Raw genomic sequence first — 21,100 nt, forward strand, 5'->3', positions numbered from 1 at the left:
TCAAGCCACGGTTAGTGAACCTGAGCTAGAAGGAGACTTATTTCTTCCATCTGCCCACAGAGACAAACAGCAGGACAAGCATCTGCTTCACCTGACCTTCAGCATCCTACACCGATACATCCCAGCCACACCGAGTACCCACAGGACTGAACAAGCAAAAGAGAGTTTTATGTCATTTGCATGTTTCAATAATGGCAAAGAATGGTTCCAGGACTGCTCCTTTGCTATCCAAAGGCTCATTATTTCACCACCCTTCCACCTGCACGAGGGAGCCTGGATACAGTTCTCCTTAGTGCTTTGTCACAGAACCACGGCATGGCCTGGATTGGAAAAGACCTCTAAGATCAGCGAGTCCAACCATGAACCCAACACTGACAAGTCCCCGACTAACCCATGTCCCTCAGCACTATGTCTACACAACTCTCCAATCCCTCCAGGGATGGGGACTCCACCACTGCCCTGGGCATCCCCTTCCAATGCCTCAGAACCCTTGCAGCAAAGAAATTCTTCCTCACATCCCATCTCAACTGCCCTGGCCACAACTGGAGCCCATTTCCTCTTGTCCTGTCCCTTGCTCCTTGGTTGAACAGACCCCCCCCCACCTCTCTCCTCCCTCCTCCAAGGGACTTGCACAGAGCCACAAGGTCTCCCCTCAGCCTCCTTTTCTCCAGGCTCAACACCCCCAGTTCCCTCAGCTGGGAACTCAGCACACTTGTGCTCCAGACCCTTCCCCAGCTCCGTTGCCCTTCTCTGGACACGCTCCAGCACCTCCATGTCCTTCTTGGAGTCAGGGGCCCAACACTGAACCCAGCACTCGAGCTGTGGCATCACCAGTGCTTCAGCAGCTCACAACAGTCGTCCCCAACAATCCTGGACTCTGTTTGCTCCCTCAGTGCTAAACGTGCAGCACACAGCAGCGCGATGCACAACGACTCCCAGGCAAGTCTATTTTTAACAAGCTGCGTGCGTGTGGTCTTCATAATCTGCAGGCTCTTTTCTCGTTAATACACTTCTTTGCAATACAGGGCCAAAATAAAAAAAATCTAAGAATTTTTTGTATTTTAAACCAAGCTGAAAGTATTTCAAAGGGAAATCACTCAGCCTTTCCTTTACTGGTGTGCTGTGCTCCTTTTTGTGAGGATCAAGTTGCCCTCTATTACATCAGTTCAGTTCCTGGACAAACTGCAAATAATTAGCCATTTCCTTCTAGTTGCAAAGTTGGAACCAACTCTGTTTTAATATAATAACACTCGGATTTTACAACTCTCAGAAAATAGGATTTCTAACTATTTAAACTCCTACCAAATAAATCCCCATGTTCAGCTTCTAAAAAACTAAAATCACTTATTGAGTTGGGTTTTTTTTTTTTTTTTGAAGCAGGGTAGATTTTCCTTTCACCCTAGTTTCCACAGAAGAATTTTTAGTACAAGAGTAAGCATAAGTCACGCAGAAGTCTCATCCAAATTTCACCTGTCAGGAAAAAGGGAGAAAGCAGTGAGGAATAAATGTTTCTACAAATGGCTTGAAGTTTGAAGTTACTGTAGAAAACATTTAGAAATAAATAGAAACAATACACCGTGGTACATGAGCATTATAGGCAGATATCCACAGGTATGTAATGTCCACAATAACATACTGGATTTATGCACAGTCTTACAATGAGTTCTGAGCTCTTGTGGTGGCACTGGGCTGGCACTGGGCCGGCAGCCAAACCCAGCCGCTCGCTCACTGTCCCCCCCTCTCAGTCTGCTCTTCTCCAGGCTGAACTGACCCAGCTCTCTCAGTCTTTCCTCATAAGAAAGATGCTCCAGCCCCTTAATCATCTTTGTTGGTTGGTTTCAAGAAAGCCAGATTTTGTTTGCATCCCTCTCTTTTCCTGTCCAGTTAGGTTTTGGAATATCTGGCTGCTGTTCAGATGATGACCCTTACTACCCTTACTAAAATAAACAGTCTAGAGGCAGTGCTGTCCTGAGGGAAGAAGTCCTTTCCATCACACCACAGCGCCTGACAAGCAGTACTATAGCAAAAGCTCCACACCTGGAAGCCCCAAACTGAGGAGACAGCACTGAAGGAACAGTGATTTTTAGATTTAAGCAATATTACAGATATTAATTTCACTGCTGGTAGCAGCAGATCAAAGAGATACATCTTAATCTCCTGCTGCCGCTCAAGTGCGGAGCCTGAGCAGAATCCAGCACGATTATCTCCGTGTTTCATTTTCGTTGGTTTTGTCAACTTTTGTCTCAGCTCTGAAGAACTCAGTTGAGCAGCAGCTGCAGTTGCTGGTGCTTCTGAAAAGCAACACGGAAGAACAGCAGGTTAAGCTGTAGCTCACAGGAGTACTTGAGGTCGGAGCCAGTTCAGATCTGCAGCATTCTTCTCCTCTGGATCTGACTAGTTTCTCACTGAATGGTCTAGGATGAACTGTTTAAGGCTATAAATCTTGTTCATTTTCTATTTCTTTTAAAAACAGAATGACAAGTTTACCACCTATAGGGAATATCTTCTTTCCTTCTGTCTCTGTCTGCGTTCGCCATTTGATACGCAGTAGAAAAAAATGACAGTGCCAAGAGCTGAACCTCAAGAACTTTGCTTCAGCCATTTAAAAAAAAAAATCAGTACATGGAAATCCTAAAAAAATCTTTGCTCTTTTCTAAGGTAGATATAAAAATAATTAGATATAAACAGATATATAATTAGATATAAAAACAATTTAGTAATTAACAATAATATTACCACAAGGTGTGGGAGAGGTAGACTGAAAGGTGCCCTTTTTCAGCCACTGGCACTCCAAAAGAAATGAGGGACATTGGGTCCTTTACGCTTCCTTTGTCACCAGTGCAGGTAACCCCTCTGATTGATGAGATGGGGATTTATGTGAAGATACAGGACGTACTATAGACATTTTGTACATGTGGCAGGGAGAAGAAGTAAGAATGCTTGTGACAATATAAACTGTTTGGTTTTGTTATAATGAATAAAAGATTTCCCCACACACACTTTTTATCTGTTTAATTTAGTACTTTTAATTCTTTTTTCTTCAAGGAGAGACTGCTATGGTAATACCTTCAAATACAGACAGGGATGGGGAATCTGCACAAAGCCTGTGTACACCAGAGCAGGCAGTGTCTCCTGTATTCCAAGTAGTTTTCATTCTAGTAAAACAGACAGAACTAAGGTGCAGACCCGAAATAAAGCAGGCTGTGCTGCACTTCTACAAACTACACCTTCATCCTCATCCCACTGAACTGGGTGCATAGGACAGAGGAAAGTAAATTTTACTGTGTGCATTTAGTATGTGTCTTAAAAATACTACAAAGGACACGCCGAGAGCAAAACCTGCATATATTAGTTGGTGATTGATTGACTGGAAGTCACTATTTTATTATAGTTATGATACAGTTATGCCCCACAGTTCTAAATTTGAGATGGACACTGAGGCAATAAAGTAGCTATACCAAGACAGCATATAATTCTGTGTAAGAAAGATTAACTCAGATAAGAATTGTGATGGAGAAAAGCTGTTTGAATGACTGGGGAGTGGAGAAACCATCTTATAAGAAGCTCCCTAGAGACTTGTTTAGAATTGGAAAGATAAGACTGTAGCAATAAAAAAACAGGCAGAAAAAGAATGACAACCTGTAATGAGGTACGTATCTGTGGGTCCGGAGCTGCCTGTCTCAGCCCATGCTCATTCATGGCATGATTCCTAACACGCTGACACTTCACTTACCCTGTTGACATAGACTATGAGCAGAGAAGACATACTCTAAGCCTCTCCATAACACCTGCAGTCAGATGTCAGCCTCCAGTGACAACATGTAACTCATGGCAGGAAGGTGAGAGGTACCTGTTACCCACATCTGACTTTGCCCTTAAGCAGATCTGAATCTCACAGTCAGATGCCACATCTCAGCTGTGGGGCAAGGACTGTCGAGCACTGGACTTCACATCCACCCAGCAACAAGTGATGACAGGCTTTGTCCACCTTCATTTACTTTACAAATGTTCAGTTTCTGCCCAAGTGCACACTAGTGCACCCAACATACGTTGAATCCCAGAATGTTGTGAGCTGGAAAGGACCCACAAGGATCATGGAGTCCAACTCCTGTCCCTGCACAGGACAAGCCCAACATTCACACCATGTCCCTGAGGGCACATGGTGGCCAAATGCTGCTGGAATCTTGTCAGGCTTGGTGCCATCAGCACCTCCCTGGGGAGCCTGTGCCAGTGCTCCACCACCCTCTGCCTCAAGAACCTTTTCCTCATGGCCAACCTCACCCTCCCCTGCCACATCTTCCTGCAATTTCCTCGCCTCCTGGCATTGGTTGGTGGCCAGAGAGAAGAGATCAGCGCCTGCCCCTCCTCTTCCCCTTGGGAGGAAGTTCTAGACCCCCATGAGATCTCCTCTCAGTCTCCTCTTCTCCAGGCTGAACAAACCTCTAAACCCTTAACCAACCCTTCACACATGCTCAAGGAATATGCTAAACATCAATGACTTAATGACAAATATGCAAAGTCAATCGTGAACAACTTGCAAGGATTAAAATCAGAGTATGGGGTTCATTGGACAGAATAATGTTGGGTTTTTTTAATATTAAATGGAACAGCTAAAAATACTTTATAAAATATAGAACAGAAAATACATATACACTGTGTTTCAGAATAAAAGTTCAACATCTCGCTGAACTCCTGCTGCTCAGCTCTGAATATTGCCCTCAATGCACACTGGACCATCTCTTGGAGAAGCAGATAGTTTGTGATTAAGGCACTTAAAAGAATTCTGGAATATGGTATGTATTGTACCCTTGTATCCTCACAACACAGAAAATTCAACATGTAATGAACAGACCCAGAAAAGTGACGTGGACATGGGTCACCTTCACTGGCACCACAGCAATTACACCTGGTGTGAATTCCTGTTATTTAGACTAACCAAGGAATGAAAACTCTTCCATCAACGTGACTAAGGGTACAAACAGAAGTAAACAAAAAAATCAAAACCATGGTCTTTTAAAAGTAAAAAAAAATGACAACACTTGCCCCAGAAAACAGTCTGTGTCATTCATCCACTGGTTTATGAACTGTGCAGTGATGGGCTCAGGATTGTGTGGAAATCTGATGTTCTCTAAGGTGTGCAGGAGCAGGTCAGGGTTGTAGTAGAGTGCAGCTATGGCAACCTGAAGACACATGGTACGAAGCTCGCTGGTTTTAACTCCCCTGGTTAATCGCTCCAGAACAGCCTCCACAAAGAGTGGAATACACTGGGCATACAAACATAAAGGAGAAGAAAAAAACCAAACCAAAACAAACAACCAAACCAAAAAACACGTTATACATTATACATGTTACCAGATGATAAAAAAGTTTAAAATACTTTTATAAGAATTGATCGCTAGAGTTCACTAAAGTCCAGGTATAACCTAGGAATGCATCCTATTATCTTCCTAGCATAAATGCATTTTAAGCCTCTGATTACATGCCTATAAATCTTCCCCAAAACAGCTATTCTCTGACCTAAAAATCGCCAAAGTTATGCTCAGCACGGAGGAGAATATTTGGGGCCATTTGGTGGAATTTGTTCTACTGTGTATAAAAGGTTTAGAAAAGAACTCAAAGGTGTTCTCATATTTGAATAAAGATACTCAACAATTTCAAAACTAAAAGGCATTAAAAATGAAATTACCTAAATCTGCAGGAAAAATAAAATAAGTTTTTCCCCAATAAATGTAAAGTGACATTAAATTTCTTAGAGAAGTTTGAAATGAGGGGGTTTATTCAGATAAAAGCATGTATGCACAAATTTCGACACAATGAAATGAACATCTACATATATTTTGATGTGCAGATTTATGCTTTATAATAATTTGGGAAGCATTATGAATGTTTTAGTTTATGAGTCTCAGTTCAGTATGCAACCATTTTAATTCACAGACTTGTGGAGCTCAATTAAACCTTCCACCACATACTTATTTCAGTGCAAATACATACAATTCACTCTAATGCTTTCCACATTTTTTTTTTAAATAAAGTCTTTCAGGGAACATTTTTATCTTCAGTTACTTCAGATATACATTATTAAAACTGAAAAAGTATCACTGAAGTCCACGGATTGCACTGTGGCAACATCAAACATGATATGTTAAAGTAAACTAGGCTGGAGCATTATGTAAAACGTGAGACCAGAATTTATCCCCTAATAGGAAAAAGACTACTATCTAAAAGTGTATTCTAAGAAACTCTGGAAAATTCTGTTTTTTCCAGCAATCACAATCCAGCCACACTAAAAATTCTTCATTTCCAAAAGCACTGAGTAATACAAAATATTCAAAAAAGGAGCAGGTTCATACTGTTTGGAGAAAGAACTTCTGTCTTTGGTTACATATAGTTAACCTCTCAGCCACAACAGTTTTAACAACGTGTGTTTTGCATCAAAATAGAAATCCTAATAGAAGAAAGCAAAAAAAAGACAATCCTGCACATCATACTGTATCCTTATCATCCGGTCGCTATGCGTTTTCTGGCTATGCCCACTCATCTCTAACCTCAAAAAAAAAAAAACAAAAAAGAAAAAAAACTCAAAACAACCAACCTTACAAACTCTCCTGAGCTCATTTACTTCCTCCTGTATTTCTCCCCATTCCTACACTTCACATTTCCCTCAAATTCTCTAATTCCAACTGCTTTTCTCAGGAATCATACACAAATGATTGGAAACCAGTAAAAGAGAAAACCTGTTCAATATGTATCACCTGGTCAATACCCCGTCCTTTGCACTGAAGAACAATCACCTCTAGGAGTTTGGCTGCATGGCACTCTGCATCTTCTCCTGCATCTCCTGTTAACACCTAACAACCAGAGGGACAATTTAGTTTATCAGTATTAATCACTGACACTGAAAGCAAATGCTCCTGTACCTGCATACATCCAAAAACCTCTACGTGGCATATACATATCTATTCATACTATATTTTGTGAGGAATTAAAACAGATTAAAAAATCATCTCTACACGACATCAACAAGGATAAGTGGCTAAAGACGAATGAAAGAATTTAGAAGAAATTGCTGCAGTTCCTTATGAACGTTAGTATTCTTCGTACATCATCACTTTCCCTTTTTTAAAATAAATGTCACTTATAAGAACCATTGATGTTCTCCACATTCTGTTTCTTTTGACTTCAATGATAGACACTGGCAGATTAACAGCCTGGCAAAGTGAAGTCCTATCTCTAGGCTAGTTTCTGATTAAAAAAAGAGATGTATGCAGTCGTTCTGTGTAAATGCACATACATGTGAAACAGACTGTTTCCTCTCGGTACATTTCAACCCTATGGTCAGTGTCAATCCAACCTGACAAGGAAGCAGAATTCTCAAACACATGCAATTTCTATAACTTTCTTAAAAATAAGGAGGTTCCCAGATGCCTAAAACTCTAATGCCTAGAACCAGAGCAAGGCTGCAGCGTAATCTCAGACTTTATTATACATGAGAGAATCAGCATAAAAGGGACACATTATAAATGTAGGAAGACCTTGAAATGAGTTCGCGCCTCAGCTGACAGTTGGAGAACCCACTCACAAGATAACACAACCCACGGAAACGCCAGGTTTCATTAATTCCTCTACTTACCAAAATAGCTGTTCATAGAAGAGAGTCGAGATGAACAGCAACTTTCTCCCACACAGATTTGTGAGTGTAATATTTCAAAAAGCATATCACTTAAAAAGTGTGAAGGTGCTATGTGTACTCAGTCAGAACTGAGCCAAGACCAAATCTCATCTCCTCCTGAAATGACTGGCCACCACCTGGCACATTCAGGACGCTGCTAATGTGATAGTGAAGTACCAGCGATAAGCGCAACGGCAAGAATCAGAAGCCTTACCTTTTTACACATAGCATAAATTATTTCTAAATGCTTTGGGTTAGACAGTAAAGTATCGGTGTCAATGGTCACATAATTATGCAAGAGAGGCATCATATCTGCAGAACAAGGAGAGTAAAAGAGAAAAAAAAGACAAACTAATTCATGCAAGTGCTAAGCAGCGAGGCTGTAGTCCTGTAATGGAATTCATGAGCTCAGATTCTTGGCTACGGTTGGAAATTCAAACTCTGAAAACGCCTATTCTAGCAGAATTCTTCATAATGCACAATTCTCAGAAGAGGAAATAGAATAGAACTACAGTTTAATTAATTAATTTGTAGTTACACATTAACTTTGTATATTTCAGCTTTCTTTGAGTTCAGAATCTCCTCCAATAACTGATCACACCGACAGATTTGAACATGCTTCCCCTACTTCAATATGCTCCTGTCACACTCCCACACTAAAGAGATGGTCAGGGCGTGACTCAAATACACGATCATTTTACCAAGACACTAAATGGAAGCGACCTTTGTTAACTTGGGCTTTAGAGATTTAGAATTCCCAAACACTGTAAACATCAGTAGAATAGAAGTGATCATACCTGCAAAGTACTCAAAGCAATCCTGCTGGAAAACCTCGTATAGAACACCTAAAAGCTGCCACATTTGAGGTGAAATCATCTGGCATGTCAGGCTGTAGGCCAAGGAAAGAATTTCTTCGTAAAACTCTGGAAAGGAGAAATAATTTGAGGTAGGGTGCTTTAAAAAAGAATAATTTAGCTTGCAAATACCTTGAAATCTGAACCCAAGCCACAAGTCATATAACAACTAGAAGATGGCAATTAGTAACTAAATCAATATGCAGAAAAATAATACAAATTGGAAAAAGACTCTTTTAGATGGGCCCCATGTTGGCTACAGTTACCACAACATGCAGAATTTTTTCTGATAAATACACACCATAAAAATATATTACCAGCATACCAAAGACATTGCTTCTAAACTATTTACTAAAGAATATTTTTATTTTCTCAACTTTTGTTTTTTCTTAAAAGCCTTAAAACAAAACTGTGTAGCTCTTTAGTGCAGGGTAAGCAGTAATTTAATAGCAGACTGTGTCCATAAAAGACTAATGTCATGGTAGACATTGTCCTTTAACACAGCTAAATAGAACTGTAATCCAAACTGCAGCTTCTGCTTTCGAGTCTGACCTCCAAAACACAATAACCAGCCTGACTAATGTATGAGAGGGGATCAGGAAAAACAAACCATAAATGAAAATGAAATGGTTTTTTTCCTTAAAGAAGCACGCACAAACACACACACAAAAAAAGATTATTTTTTGTTCAGGAAGATAGTATTTTTTGTAATAATTAAAGATTTTTTTTTAATATAAAAACATGTAATGTTATTCTAAAAACTATCTCTAAAACATACCTATAACATGTTTCTGCAAAACAAGGCCAATGATCTGCAAACAAATGCTCTCAAGCTGTTGAGTTATCTGAAATAAAAACATCAAGCAGTTTATTTAGAAACACAGTAATTTAATCAATGTCTGACTATTTCAGTTTGAGAAGTTCTTCAAAACAAAAAGGCTTCTATCACTTTTTAAATGTCGCATTAACAATCACAATATTATGAAATAAGCTCTCACTGTTCTAAGAACTCACATTTTCAATAGACAGCTTTGCTTTAAAACTTTTCACTTACAGCATTTTTCTTTATTAAAAAAAAAAATAATAATAATCTTATTTTAAGGTTATTCTACAGATCCTGTCAAAAACTGTATCTGTTGTCCTGCCTGGAAATACAGTAACACTGTACTCAAAGTGTTTGAGAGGAAGCTTCTGTCCGAAATTTTTTAAGTAGGATGGATTAAAAGGAAGAAAGGAAAAGCTGTTTTTGCCTAAGGGGTACGAAGAGCTCCCCAGAGCAGGCTCAGCAAGAGGAACACAGGCAGACACTGGGAGCGTACAACTGTGCTGAAGTCAGGATTCAACCTTGTCACGTTCGACACATTTATGAATTAAACTAAACAAAAAGGAGAATTATATGGCCACTTTATAAGTCAAATTAAAACCAGCAAACACAGATGTTTCATGTTATTACCACAGGTCATTCGTTAGAGACATCACCTTGCAGGATGTCAGGCTTTCTGGGCTTGTTCTAGCAAAGGGATTAAGTACATGACCACAGATTCATCCACTTACCTTCAGACACTTGACTCAAAAGTTACCATCTGCTAAACACTCTCCATACTTAATGGTGAAAGGGAAAAGAATTTCTAAGGAGTTTGCAACCTCATATATCATTTCTATAACTTCTAAAATGATTGAAGATCCTGACATGAAGAGCACGCTGCATAATATTTTAGTTTGTGCTTCACACACCAGAAAAATAAGCTGCTAAATTAATATGAAAAATATCCCAACCTCAAAGGTTTTCCTAGGCTAAAACCTCAAGATCCACTTCAGACTATCACTCCTGATGCTCAGCTTAGCTACCACATTTCAGTTTAGCTTTCAAAATATGCAAAGGGTCCTTGGAAAGGAATGGAAGATGCTTTGAAATCCAAAGGAACACAATGGTCTTACAAGAAAATAATCAGTATTTTAATTAATGTATTTTCAAAATTATAAGCTTCCTAAAAAGGTTTCACACTTGCAATAAAACCTTCTCATTGTAAATCAAGGAAGCAAAACAATCTAGGACAAAGCACTTTTGTGCCAGCTGAGCTTAAAGTTACTGACTGACTTTGCCTCTCTGGTCAGTCCTTCCTACCTGAGCCAGCCCCGGTGGTACAAGCAGAAAGAATCTCTCTCTTCCTTGAACACGTGAAATGCAGACTTACATTGCACCACAACTGGGAGACAAATCCCTAGGAATTCTACCCAAGAAATTGCTGGGTAAACAACAAAATATGAGTGACAATTGTGAAAAATTAGCCTTATGCAAAATAATTCTCCCTACAATGTATTTTAACAGTCTGTAATACAATTATCTGATGAAGTCTTTACCAGAACAAGGACTAAGGATTTTACCCTCAGGATATAAATCTCCCTCAAAGTTGAAAGCTAAAGAAATTAAGAAATCACAAAAGTAAACTGAGCTTTGAATTCAAATTTGTCAGAGATCACTTGGTACTAATTCACCATCCTGCTAAGGTAAGTGCACCCTCAACTCAAGTGACATAACGTGCATAGAAGTGCTTGTTGTCATGAATGAAAGGCACAAGGGAACAGCAGGAGAAAAGACATATAAAAGAAAATCTCACCTCCTTGTGATCTTCCACAACTGTCAGGATAGTGTCAATCGTGTGCAAGATGCCCATGGCCATAACTGTTTTGTCCTCTACCTCCTCATATTCCTCACTCTGAAGTACTTTACCAAATATTTCAGCCTATGAAAAAACCAACCAACTTGACATTTAAGAGCAAACTCACATTTCTAATAGCTAAGACGGCTAATGCAATTGCAGCAATGCCTTATCTATAAGAGCTCCCAGCATTGAAAAATATGCTCCTTATTTTTAAAGGGGAAGATAGAAAATAAGCTAATAAACTCTTCTTTATTATTCAAGAAGTTTGCCTCTGTTAAGTCATTTGAAATGTTAAATACTTAGAGCTTGGCTCACTAAAACTAGTGACAAAATTCAGTATCTTTGAAAAACCTATAGGTTTAAAGGATGTTTCATACAGGGAAAAAAATATTGTGACTACTATAGATGGACCTTAATAAAGATTAAACAGCGTGTGCTTCAAACCAAGCTCATTAAGTGTTCACCAAACTAGGCACGTGCTTCTGACTGGACTGTTATTTTACTGCTGTCTCTTACCAGGTGCTGAGTCATGTCAACGGCGATAGTAGCGACCTCCTGACTGTACTCGCAGATCATCTTCTGGATGACATTGGTGAGATCATCGTTTTCCGTCTCTCTAACAATGTGCAAGAGCTCTTGCATAACTGGCCTTACATAAGGCTTCACATACTCCTTGGCTAAAAAAACAATTGAAAGTAGGTGAAAGCAACTCCCCATAAACACAAAACACACCGTATCTCAAAACTACTATGTAACTGACTACTCTTGACCAAAAAAATTGTTTTACATTTAATCCACTAAAAAAAAAACAAAAACAAACAAACAAAAAAAAAACCAAAACAAAAAAAAAAACCAAAAAACCTACCCAAGGCACTTTTACAGCCCATAACTAGTAGACTAACAAAGTAAATAAATTGTACATTTACCACATTCCATACTGAAATGCCACCTACGACAAAAATCCACTGTTTTGGGGGAAATACACGCCCTCACATAGGCACCATTCATGCTTAAACATACACGCTATTTCACTTCACTAAAGAAAAACAAAGACTATTTGTTTTTTCTTTATTAAAAGAAATATTTTGATTCTAACTTCCTTTGTGCAGAGACCTGCTATAAAAACTTGAAGTCAGAATTCTGGGATGTATACAGTAGCCAAGAGCAAGTAAAACTGTCTAAACATGCTGAAGTGTTCTGAAATCTACGCCTTGAAATGGTAGAAATGTTTAGATAAATCTGCATCAACCTCTTCATCTCTACCAAATAATAACAATAATAATTAAAAAAATAAAAATCAGTGTATCTTACTGATGAATCACTGTAGCATACCTTGCTCCTGGTTGCTTATTAACGTCTGAAGAGCTATGGCTGCTTCTACTTTGACAGGCATTTCCTTATCATCAATCAGGCTCTTCTTTGCCAACTCTACCGCATTCCTCAAGTTCAGCTCATTGTGAAATTTCAAAGCACTGAATGAATGAAGTACCCAACAGGACTACATGACAAAAAGAAAAGCAAGTTAGGACTATTGGAATTTTTACCATTTTTCAACTGATTCAAAACCAATGCTGTCTCTCTGCTTGCATGTATTGCTTTTTTTTTTTTTTTCTTAATTCTGTACCATCATACAGTAAATGTAACACAGTTTTTAAAGCACTCAAGCAGTACTTTATTTATTTTTTTTTTTATTTCCTTTCCCAAATTCCAATAATTCAGTATGCACATAATTGGCATTCATAGTTTTGGTCCTTCTGGGAGAAAAAAAATCAGAACAGAAATTAAATTAACTGTTTGCTTATGACTGAGATGGGCCATCAGGGATTTTCTTCAAGCTACACTCAAACTGACATGATCTACTCTGTGAAAATCCTACCTATTCTTCACAGCCATCCAACAGCTCCAGTTATTGAGATCTGATAAGGAAAAATAGTCACAAAAGGGCCACAACCACTGCTCACATTCTCCAGTCTGATCAGAGGTAAACACTAATATGACACAGTCTTTCCATCAATTCGTTTAACTGACAAATCATTTTTTTAAATCAAAATGCTGAAAAATTACTGTACAAGGTTGTTATTTGCTTTTCTTTCACTGACGTTCAGAATGAAGTCAAACTGCAAAGGAAAGAATCACAGCAAATACTAAAAGGGATACAACTGGTGAACTTACTCTGGCTCTGAGGTACCCCAGGTTAGACATGAACAATGGAAACACATGATTCTGTAACATCAGCTCCATCTGATCCTTGAAGACACTCTTCTGTGGTGTAAATAAAAATTAATTTTGGAGACCATTCATTTCAGATACTTCATTCTAGCCAGTAATCCATTTAAACCATCAACCATGGGAAATACAATGATTTATCTCTGTAATAAAGGTATTCTCTCACCAAGAGATCAAGGATTTCATATCTTGAACTGAACAAACCTCATAAGCACAGCAAGTTCAAAGCCAGGTAAGTGAAAGAACTATACATAAAATACTCAACTGCACATCCTCATTACAATACTGTAAACTGGAATTTTCTTTAAGGCAACAGATTCCAGATGATTTTCCTTAAAAATTAATTAGGATCAATAACCTAGTACCTCCATTCTTCCTACAAAGGGGTACATACATACCTGAATACAAATAAAAGTTTAGTATGAAACGGATCTGAGTATCAAAGGACCTACTCTTGCTGCAAGCATCAAAACTAATTATTTTTACACTCTACAACAACAACATCTTTTTTCGTGTTTATTCATGGACTGACATAATTCCTTTGTGATAGAAATCTCCTTGGCTGGAGAAGGATATTCAATGATAACTATCCTTCATTATCCCAACCTTGGCAAATCCCAAGATATTCATAGGAAGCCGAGAACACCAGCATGGAGACTTCACAGAATCACAGTGGTTGGAAAAGACCTTTAAGATCATCGAGTCCAACCATCAACCCAGCACTGCCAATTCCACCTCTAACCCATGTCCCTGAGCACCTCGTCTGCCCGTCTGTTAAATCCCACCAGGGAAGGTGACTCCACCACCTCCCTGGGCAGCCTGTTCCAACGCTGGACTTGGGACCTTCCAAGCATTTAAGAGCCCCAGGATACTAGAAAAAAAATATATGCTGGGGACTGTGTTACCATCTAAAGGAATGACTCAGTGGCTAAGATAGGAAGAGGGTGACAGGAGACCTTCAACACAAAATGTACCTTAGGCGAACACTCTTCTACCAACGCATACATAATTTTTTCCCACATTGATCCCTCAGCCTTCAGAGAGGCAGATGAAGAACTGAGCACAGAAAATACAATCTATATCTCAGTCAGCTCACCAGCCAGAAAACACTTAAAAATCAAGTGTTTTATGCAGAAAGAGTTCATGGAATTTTGCAATTTGTCAAATCCCAAACACAAGATATTCAGAGCTGAGAAGAGTCTACAGTGTTTGGAGATTATTACTCTTTTACAAAGTATATTACAACCTCATGTTTCAAGACTCAAAAATTCAAATAGGAGCACCATACTGGAATAAATCCCTTTTTTTTCCCTCAGGACAGAGACAAATGTGTTTAGAAATCCCCAGTCAATATGAAAGTCTCCTCACAACATGAACAATGTCCTCCTCTTTCACTGTTACACTCCAGCATAAGGGAGGGCATTCATAATCCAATATAATCTACAAAAATTCTGCAAAATTTCCTGATGTTTCAGGATTTCAGATCAGAGCACAGAATTGGTACATTGGTAAAAAATAGATGGTAAATGTTGGTAAGATATTGCTTGTAACACAGAGACACATCCTGCACAGAGAGACAACTCATATAAAATAAAATAAATTACTTCGAAAAGGAAGCCTCCAGCACGAGCTACCACCCTCATGCTAAAAGTGATAACTTTTTGGCAGTTACTTTTGACATGGAGAGGGGGCACACTCTGGACTCCAGCATCTATAAAAGCGTAAGGGAAACTGTAATTGATATTACACTGGAGAGCAACAGCGTGGATTAAATGTGTATCCAAATTCCAGAAAAATACTCAAAATTCTGAAGATACCGTCTATAAAAAACGGACACAGAGTAACTCTGTGCTCTTGCCAGTTATTTTCAAAACTCCCAGCTGGCTGATGAAATAAGTCACACATTGCAGGGTAAAAAAGCTGGAAAGCTAGACAAAATATTCCTGCAACATGTTAAGTAAACATTTTTCTGGAACCAGAAGCAGGCTGTTGCTGAAGTATTGTAGGCAATGTTCTTGATGGAATGCATGTTTGCTTTTGTAACACCTTTTCATTTTACCAGGAAAGCAGGAGAGGACCAAGAGACTGTACTGTAGCAAACAAATAAGAGCTTTGGAGCAACTTGAGAAGAAAAATCTGGGTATAAAATGGGAATAGAAAAACCAAGAATGTTAATATTTTTAAAGGAACAAACCCTCAGACTCTCACTGCACAGTGCAATCTCTCTACAGACTTTATAAATACAGTTAAAGGCCAGCCATACTTTATAAGCTGAGATTTTTCTATTGGAAATGGCAGTTGATAGTAAGAATTACAAACTTCTCTTACTTCTTTACTCACTTACCTTCAGTAAAATATCTGCTAGGGATCCTATAACATGCAAAGCTCCATCTTTTTTCCTTGGATCAATGTTTGGCTCTGTCAGAATCTGGTAGCAATATGCCATCATTTTTGGTAATACCTATGCAAGACAGAAAACACACCATCTCCTTTTGTCAAATTCTTTTAATAGCGTTGTTTAAGTTTAAAATTCTTATGACATTTTTAAGTAAGTTGACATTTTGTCTTGGCAAAGCAACTGTAAGGTACTATGTGCAGCATCTGTCCATAGTTATAATTTAGAAGGTTCCTTTTTCATCTTTTGAGCCAAACTTGTCAAAATTCAATGAATCTCTTTGAAATTTCACATTAGTAATAGTATATAAGGTATTTTTGTTGTCCTCTTGAGCCAAATCAAAACAGGTACTGAAAAGGCAAGAGGCTCAACCAGTACCTCACCCATTTTTTCCCTTAACTTCTCTGGCTTGTCTCACACATTTATAAATACATATGTGTGTGTACATATATGTATGAAGATACATATACTCAAGAACAGCTTGGACTAAAAACCCATAAACTTATTCTAATCTATTGATTTTGGCAGTAACTGCTAAAGTTGACTAGAGTTAGAAAGGTTTAATGTCATTTCCACACCCATTACGTCCTTTTCGGATATTAAGACCTTTTGACTGTTTCAGTACAAATTAGGAAAACGAGCAGGTCAGTGGGCAAGGACTGGTTTGACAATAAAGAACTAGAAAGGTCGTAGCCTATTCCACCCGACTTAAAGACTATGCTTGTCTCTGAAAACCCATCTGGAAATGGAGCTCCATGTTTACTGGATGTTAAAATGGTACCCAGAAAAAAGCTGGCAGCTTTAGCAAACTGATGTGTGCTTTCCAGGGCTTGGCTGGGAACTTTTGCTCAGCTTGCTGTAAGTACAGGAAAGATCTGCAGAGAAGTTATGTCCTCATTTAAAGAGCAGCTGTATCAAATTGGTTTCATTCTTGCTAATTTCATTGCTGTCAACAGGATTTTAAATAGCATCAGTGAAAATTAATAAGGAGCAGGTTCACTTTTCCCTCTCCTACAGTTTGGGAAGCTCAGAACAGCCACGAGAGAGGCTGTTTGTAAACTTGGGAAAATCTCAGTACATCTATTCCAACTCAGTTCATATCCGGCAGGTTAATTTTAAAGCTACAAAAGGAATCCACTTATTTATTTATTTCTACATAAACACATATTTTAATTCTCCAAAAATTCATAGCACTCAGACAGCGTTTGACTATGTATTAGCAAGTGGATTTTTCAAGACTAGCTTCCTGTAGCATCTTCAAATTTAAGGGAAAACGACATTATTAAGGAAACTTCAAATAATTAAAACCCACTAGTTCCATACCTCTTTTCTCTTCTTTGCAGCAGTATAAAGGAGATTCTGTGCTGCTGTTGTAGTGGATGCATAATCCTCAAACACATCTAACAAATTTAAAAAAAAAGAAGGCAAAAAATAAATTTCCTTTTCTGAATGACATAATTAAAAAATTGTTATAAGCCATCTGTATGTGGGATATCACAAAACCAGGGTGAATATGTAACTTCAAAACCACTGACATGGTTGTCTTCATGGTTAAAGAGTCAGACTCAAGCTTATGTCATGTAGCTTATGAAAGCATTTACTTATGCATTATTTGTTCATTAATTCTTTTGAGACCATCAGTCTAAGAGATGAAAAATCATGGTTTTGTTGTTTGGTTTTTTTCTAAATTAAAACCAGTATAGGCAGAACAACAATACATTCCAGTACCATCTGTATACCATATGTACTCATTTTTGGCTTGATTTTATTAAAACCTCATGGGAAACCTTTTGTACGTTAAAACTACTTGGATCTGCTGAAAGTTAAAGCTTTTTAGCTTCCTTCATTACAAGTAAACCTTCTTTAATCATACTGAAAATATAATTTATATCTTAAAGAAAAAAAAAAATCTGTGCTGCCAAATATATTCTAATCCAAACATCCCTAAATAAACTGAATTAAATAAAAAGATCTTAAAGGGTAAACTTAAAATGTGGTTAAAATTAAACACTAACTTTTCCTGAGGACTTGAAGATAAAACATGATTAAGAAATACTACCAGACTACTGGAATTATTTTTCCAAACCCAAATGCCTCACTAAATTTCAATTTAATGTACTTTCATGCTTGTTTTTTACCTTCCACAATACAATTTAAATCTCTGTTTAACTGTCTCAGCTACCTATAAAAATAGGATTCACTACTTACACAGAAATAACTGAATCCATATACCAAAACTCAGCAATGTATTTGTATCCCAGCAACCGACACTATATCGTGATTAATTTTTTGCATAACAACTCTACAATATTTTAAAATTATTCTATGAACATTTAAAATCTGTTTTGACATATGCTAATCCCAAATCAACTGATCAAAAATTCTCAAATGCTACGTATCTCTGTGGTGCCTGGCTTACAAGCATTTTCCAGCTAAAACTGCTATATTTTGAAAGTACCCTTCCCTTTTTCAATGACATGACGCTTTTAATAAATTTAATTATCCATAATACTGTGCAATGTGATATTCCTAAGATTCCCCACTGCATCGTTTGAAAGAATACATATAACTAGTTATCACACAATTTGGTAATAATAATTTGCAAAAAATGCTGAAGACATTAACAATTTTCACCAGGGAAAAGAAAGAGCAAGTCAGGCCTCTTCTGGACAAAGTGAGAGCTGCAAGAACTCGCAGACAGCTGGCACATCTGCAATTCAGGATTCTGAGACTGGCATCAAAAAGTGAGCAAGCCAGTCGATGTGGGCTGCACTGAGCACATGTGAAGCAGAAAAAAAAAATGTTGAGAGAATCATTTAGTTTAAAGCTACCAGCCAAATGGCCAAAACTCACTTGATCCGCCTTCTTCTTCTAACTACAGACAGGTGAGATTTAAAAAACAAATTTTCTTCTTCCTATTGTTCAGGACACTGGTGAAGACAGAGACTTGACAGTGGTCGTGCTGTTAACAGGGACTATAGCGTACAGATATGATGAAAGCAAAAAATAAATGCTCAACACAAACCAAATTTCATGCGGATATATTCATATGGATCCTCTTGCCAGAGCTCTTCATCCTCATCTTTGTAGCACATTAGAGAGAATATCACTTCTTCTGTTATACTCTAATATTAGAGAAGGCAAATACACATAAGTACACATAAAATCAAATTCCAGCACAGCTTCTCTCCACTATGCACTAATTTACTAGACCTACTTTTCTGAAGAGTACAAATTCTTCTAAACAGTGCTCTTTTATTCTGGCTAACAGAAATAAACTGACAATATACATACTTACCTTTTGCAACAGTAATTATCTAATCTACCTTTATAATAATACAGTACCATGCACAAAATATACTTCAGGACAGTGCCTATAAACAGCAGAATGCTGCATTCTGCAGAAGAATCTCACCAATGCAACACTTAACATGAGAATGGATTTGAGAGTCCTTCCTCTTAACAGTCACAGGATTAACTCACTACAACAGGGGAGATTACAATAGGAAAAAAATAAAAGCATGAAAACCACTTTTCACTTGTTCTTAGTTCACTTCTAGAACATGTCCTTAAAACAGAGTTCAGCTCCTCACAGTTCATGCTCTCTTTGCCCGCTATCTTTGCGTTACGATCAATTATGAATTTCCAAATCTATAGACAATTCTGAACACTAGCAGCTAATAAAAGCCAGAACATCATGACTGTATAGCAGACTTTAAAAATAAAAACAAAGGATTTATGGAACAGAATCTTTAATTGAGTTAGCAATATCTGCAATAAAAGGTAGTCATAATACTGAAAAAAAACAACCACATTTGTGTAGAAATGCTATTTTTTGCCCAGATCGATTGCTGGATTAAAGATTCATGAACCCTTCTTTAAAACTGCAAATCTTGTGGGGGTTTTTGTTGGTTTTTTTTAACCACTCTGATGACATGTACTGTTTGTGACTGGTTTTTATGCACTGACCTGTATGTGTGGCTTCATTTGCTTCCATGTTACAGAGTGAATAACCCCTTGGTTCAGATAATTTAACGTTTGCTGAAGAACACGTGGTGCAACATATTCTTTTTGCCTGTATTGGTCTAAGATTCTTAAAAGAACCTAAAGAAATGACAAAATGAAGATTGAAAATTCTCTCTCGTGCATAGACATGCAGCGCACATCTTCGCTGAGCGTACATGGACAGATTAATCAGTTTTACAGCAGAGGTTCTGGTGTTAGTAATCACTGTGCCTTTGATCCAAAAACCAGAAATCATTTAAATATTAAAGATCTAATCCTGCAAGCATTTATGTACACATCTACCTTTACTACTAGCCCCACCATGTGATCGTAAACCAAAGATACACTCCAGTATTCACAGGCTTACAGTTTACACAGGCCTCAGCAAAATTTCAAGTAGATAAGGAAAAGGCACAGTGAGATTTTCAAACTGGTTGGCTTCTAAATCCATTACCAGTGTCTGTGTTCATTTTTTAAGGACAGGTCCCTAAAGAAGACAAATTACTTTGAAAGAACAGTGATAAGAATAGAAATACTAAACTGGGAAAGAAAAATAGGTCAGCACCTAAATCTGTGAATCAGAAGAGATGCAAACCCCTTAACTTCAATTACCTGTTGTAACCATCAGCCAGTAACACCTAGGATGCTGTCAGAAGCTTTCACACAAAGCTTCTGTGATATAAATGCTTGCTCTGCAAAGAAAAACCTACAGGACAAAGCCACTCATCTGCACTAACAGCAGGTGAAGTATTAAGTGATCCTAAGTGTAAAAAATTAGTATGTACGTGAATAACTATAAAAATCAATCATAACAAAATACTGAGTCGTCAATTTTCAGAAGGACAATTCTGCTTCATAATTCCTCACAACATTATAATAAATCTCCTTTTGAACAGAACACCTTCATCAAGAGTACTAAATGCGATCTTAAGTCAGAGACACTATATGAGACACTCCCTGGGCAAGAATTATCTCTATCATATAGACTCTAGCACCACGTCAGCACTTAACAACTGATGCATAAGTGATGAGGACTTAGTAACATAATGTTCACAGCAGAATACTTACTAACTCTGCAAGGAAATGTGACAAATCGGCATTTAAGAGCTGAATGGAAGAAATGTGCAGACTGTCCAGTTCATTTCTCTTGAAAGCTGAACTGCTCCCCTTGCTACGGAGCCTGATCTCTTAAGCGACAAACTTTAATTATTTCAAATGGCAACTGCCCATGGGAGACTATTTTTCCGCTCAGGAGTTACAAATGGCAAGGAGCTTAGAATAGATATTA

The 21,100-nt window shown here is 38.0% G+C and overlaps 1 protein-coding gene across 1 annotated transcript in view; it reads right to left on the reverse strand.

The window, feature by feature from the left end:
• Window positions 1-21,100, reverse strand: part of IPO8 (importin 8) — a 38,398-nt gene that overhangs the window by 8,483 nt on the left and 8,815 nt on the right. The window contains exons 8-20 of the mRNA XM_010174272.2: window positions 19,777-19,911; window positions 18,833-18,932; window positions 17,131-17,207; window positions 15,757-15,873; window positions 13,359-13,448; window positions 12,519-12,684; window positions 11,703-11,863; window positions 11,142-11,267; window positions 9,302-9,368; window positions 8,467-8,592; window positions 7,884-7,981; window positions 6,753-6,848; window positions 5,044-5,264 (exon numbers count right to left, since the gene is read on the reverse strand). Of these exons, the coding sequence (XP_010172574.2) occupies window positions 5,044-5,264; window positions 6,753-6,848; window positions 7,884-7,981; window positions 8,467-8,592; window positions 9,302-9,368; window positions 11,142-11,267; window positions 11,703-11,863; window positions 12,519-12,684; window positions 13,359-13,448; window positions 15,757-15,873; window positions 17,131-17,207; window positions 18,833-18,932; window positions 19,777-19,911 (1,580 nt within the window). The remainder of the gene's footprint in view (window positions 1-5,043; window positions 5,265-6,752; window positions 6,849-7,883; window positions 7,982-8,466; window positions 8,593-9,301; window positions 9,369-11,141; window positions 11,268-11,702; window positions 11,864-12,518; window positions 12,685-13,358; window positions 13,449-15,756; window positions 15,874-17,130; window positions 17,208-18,832; window positions 18,933-19,776; window positions 19,912-21,100) is intronic.

Source organism: Antrostomus carolinensis, unplaced genomic scaffold (assembly GCF_000700745.2).
Source record: "Antrostomus carolinensis isolate BGI_N321 unplaced genomic scaffold, ASM70074v2 scaffold128, whole genome shotgun sequence".
In the NCBI taxonomy this organism is placed as follows: domain Eukaryota; kingdom Metazoa; phylum Chordata; class Aves; order Caprimulgiformes; family Caprimulgidae; genus Antrostomus; species Antrostomus carolinensis.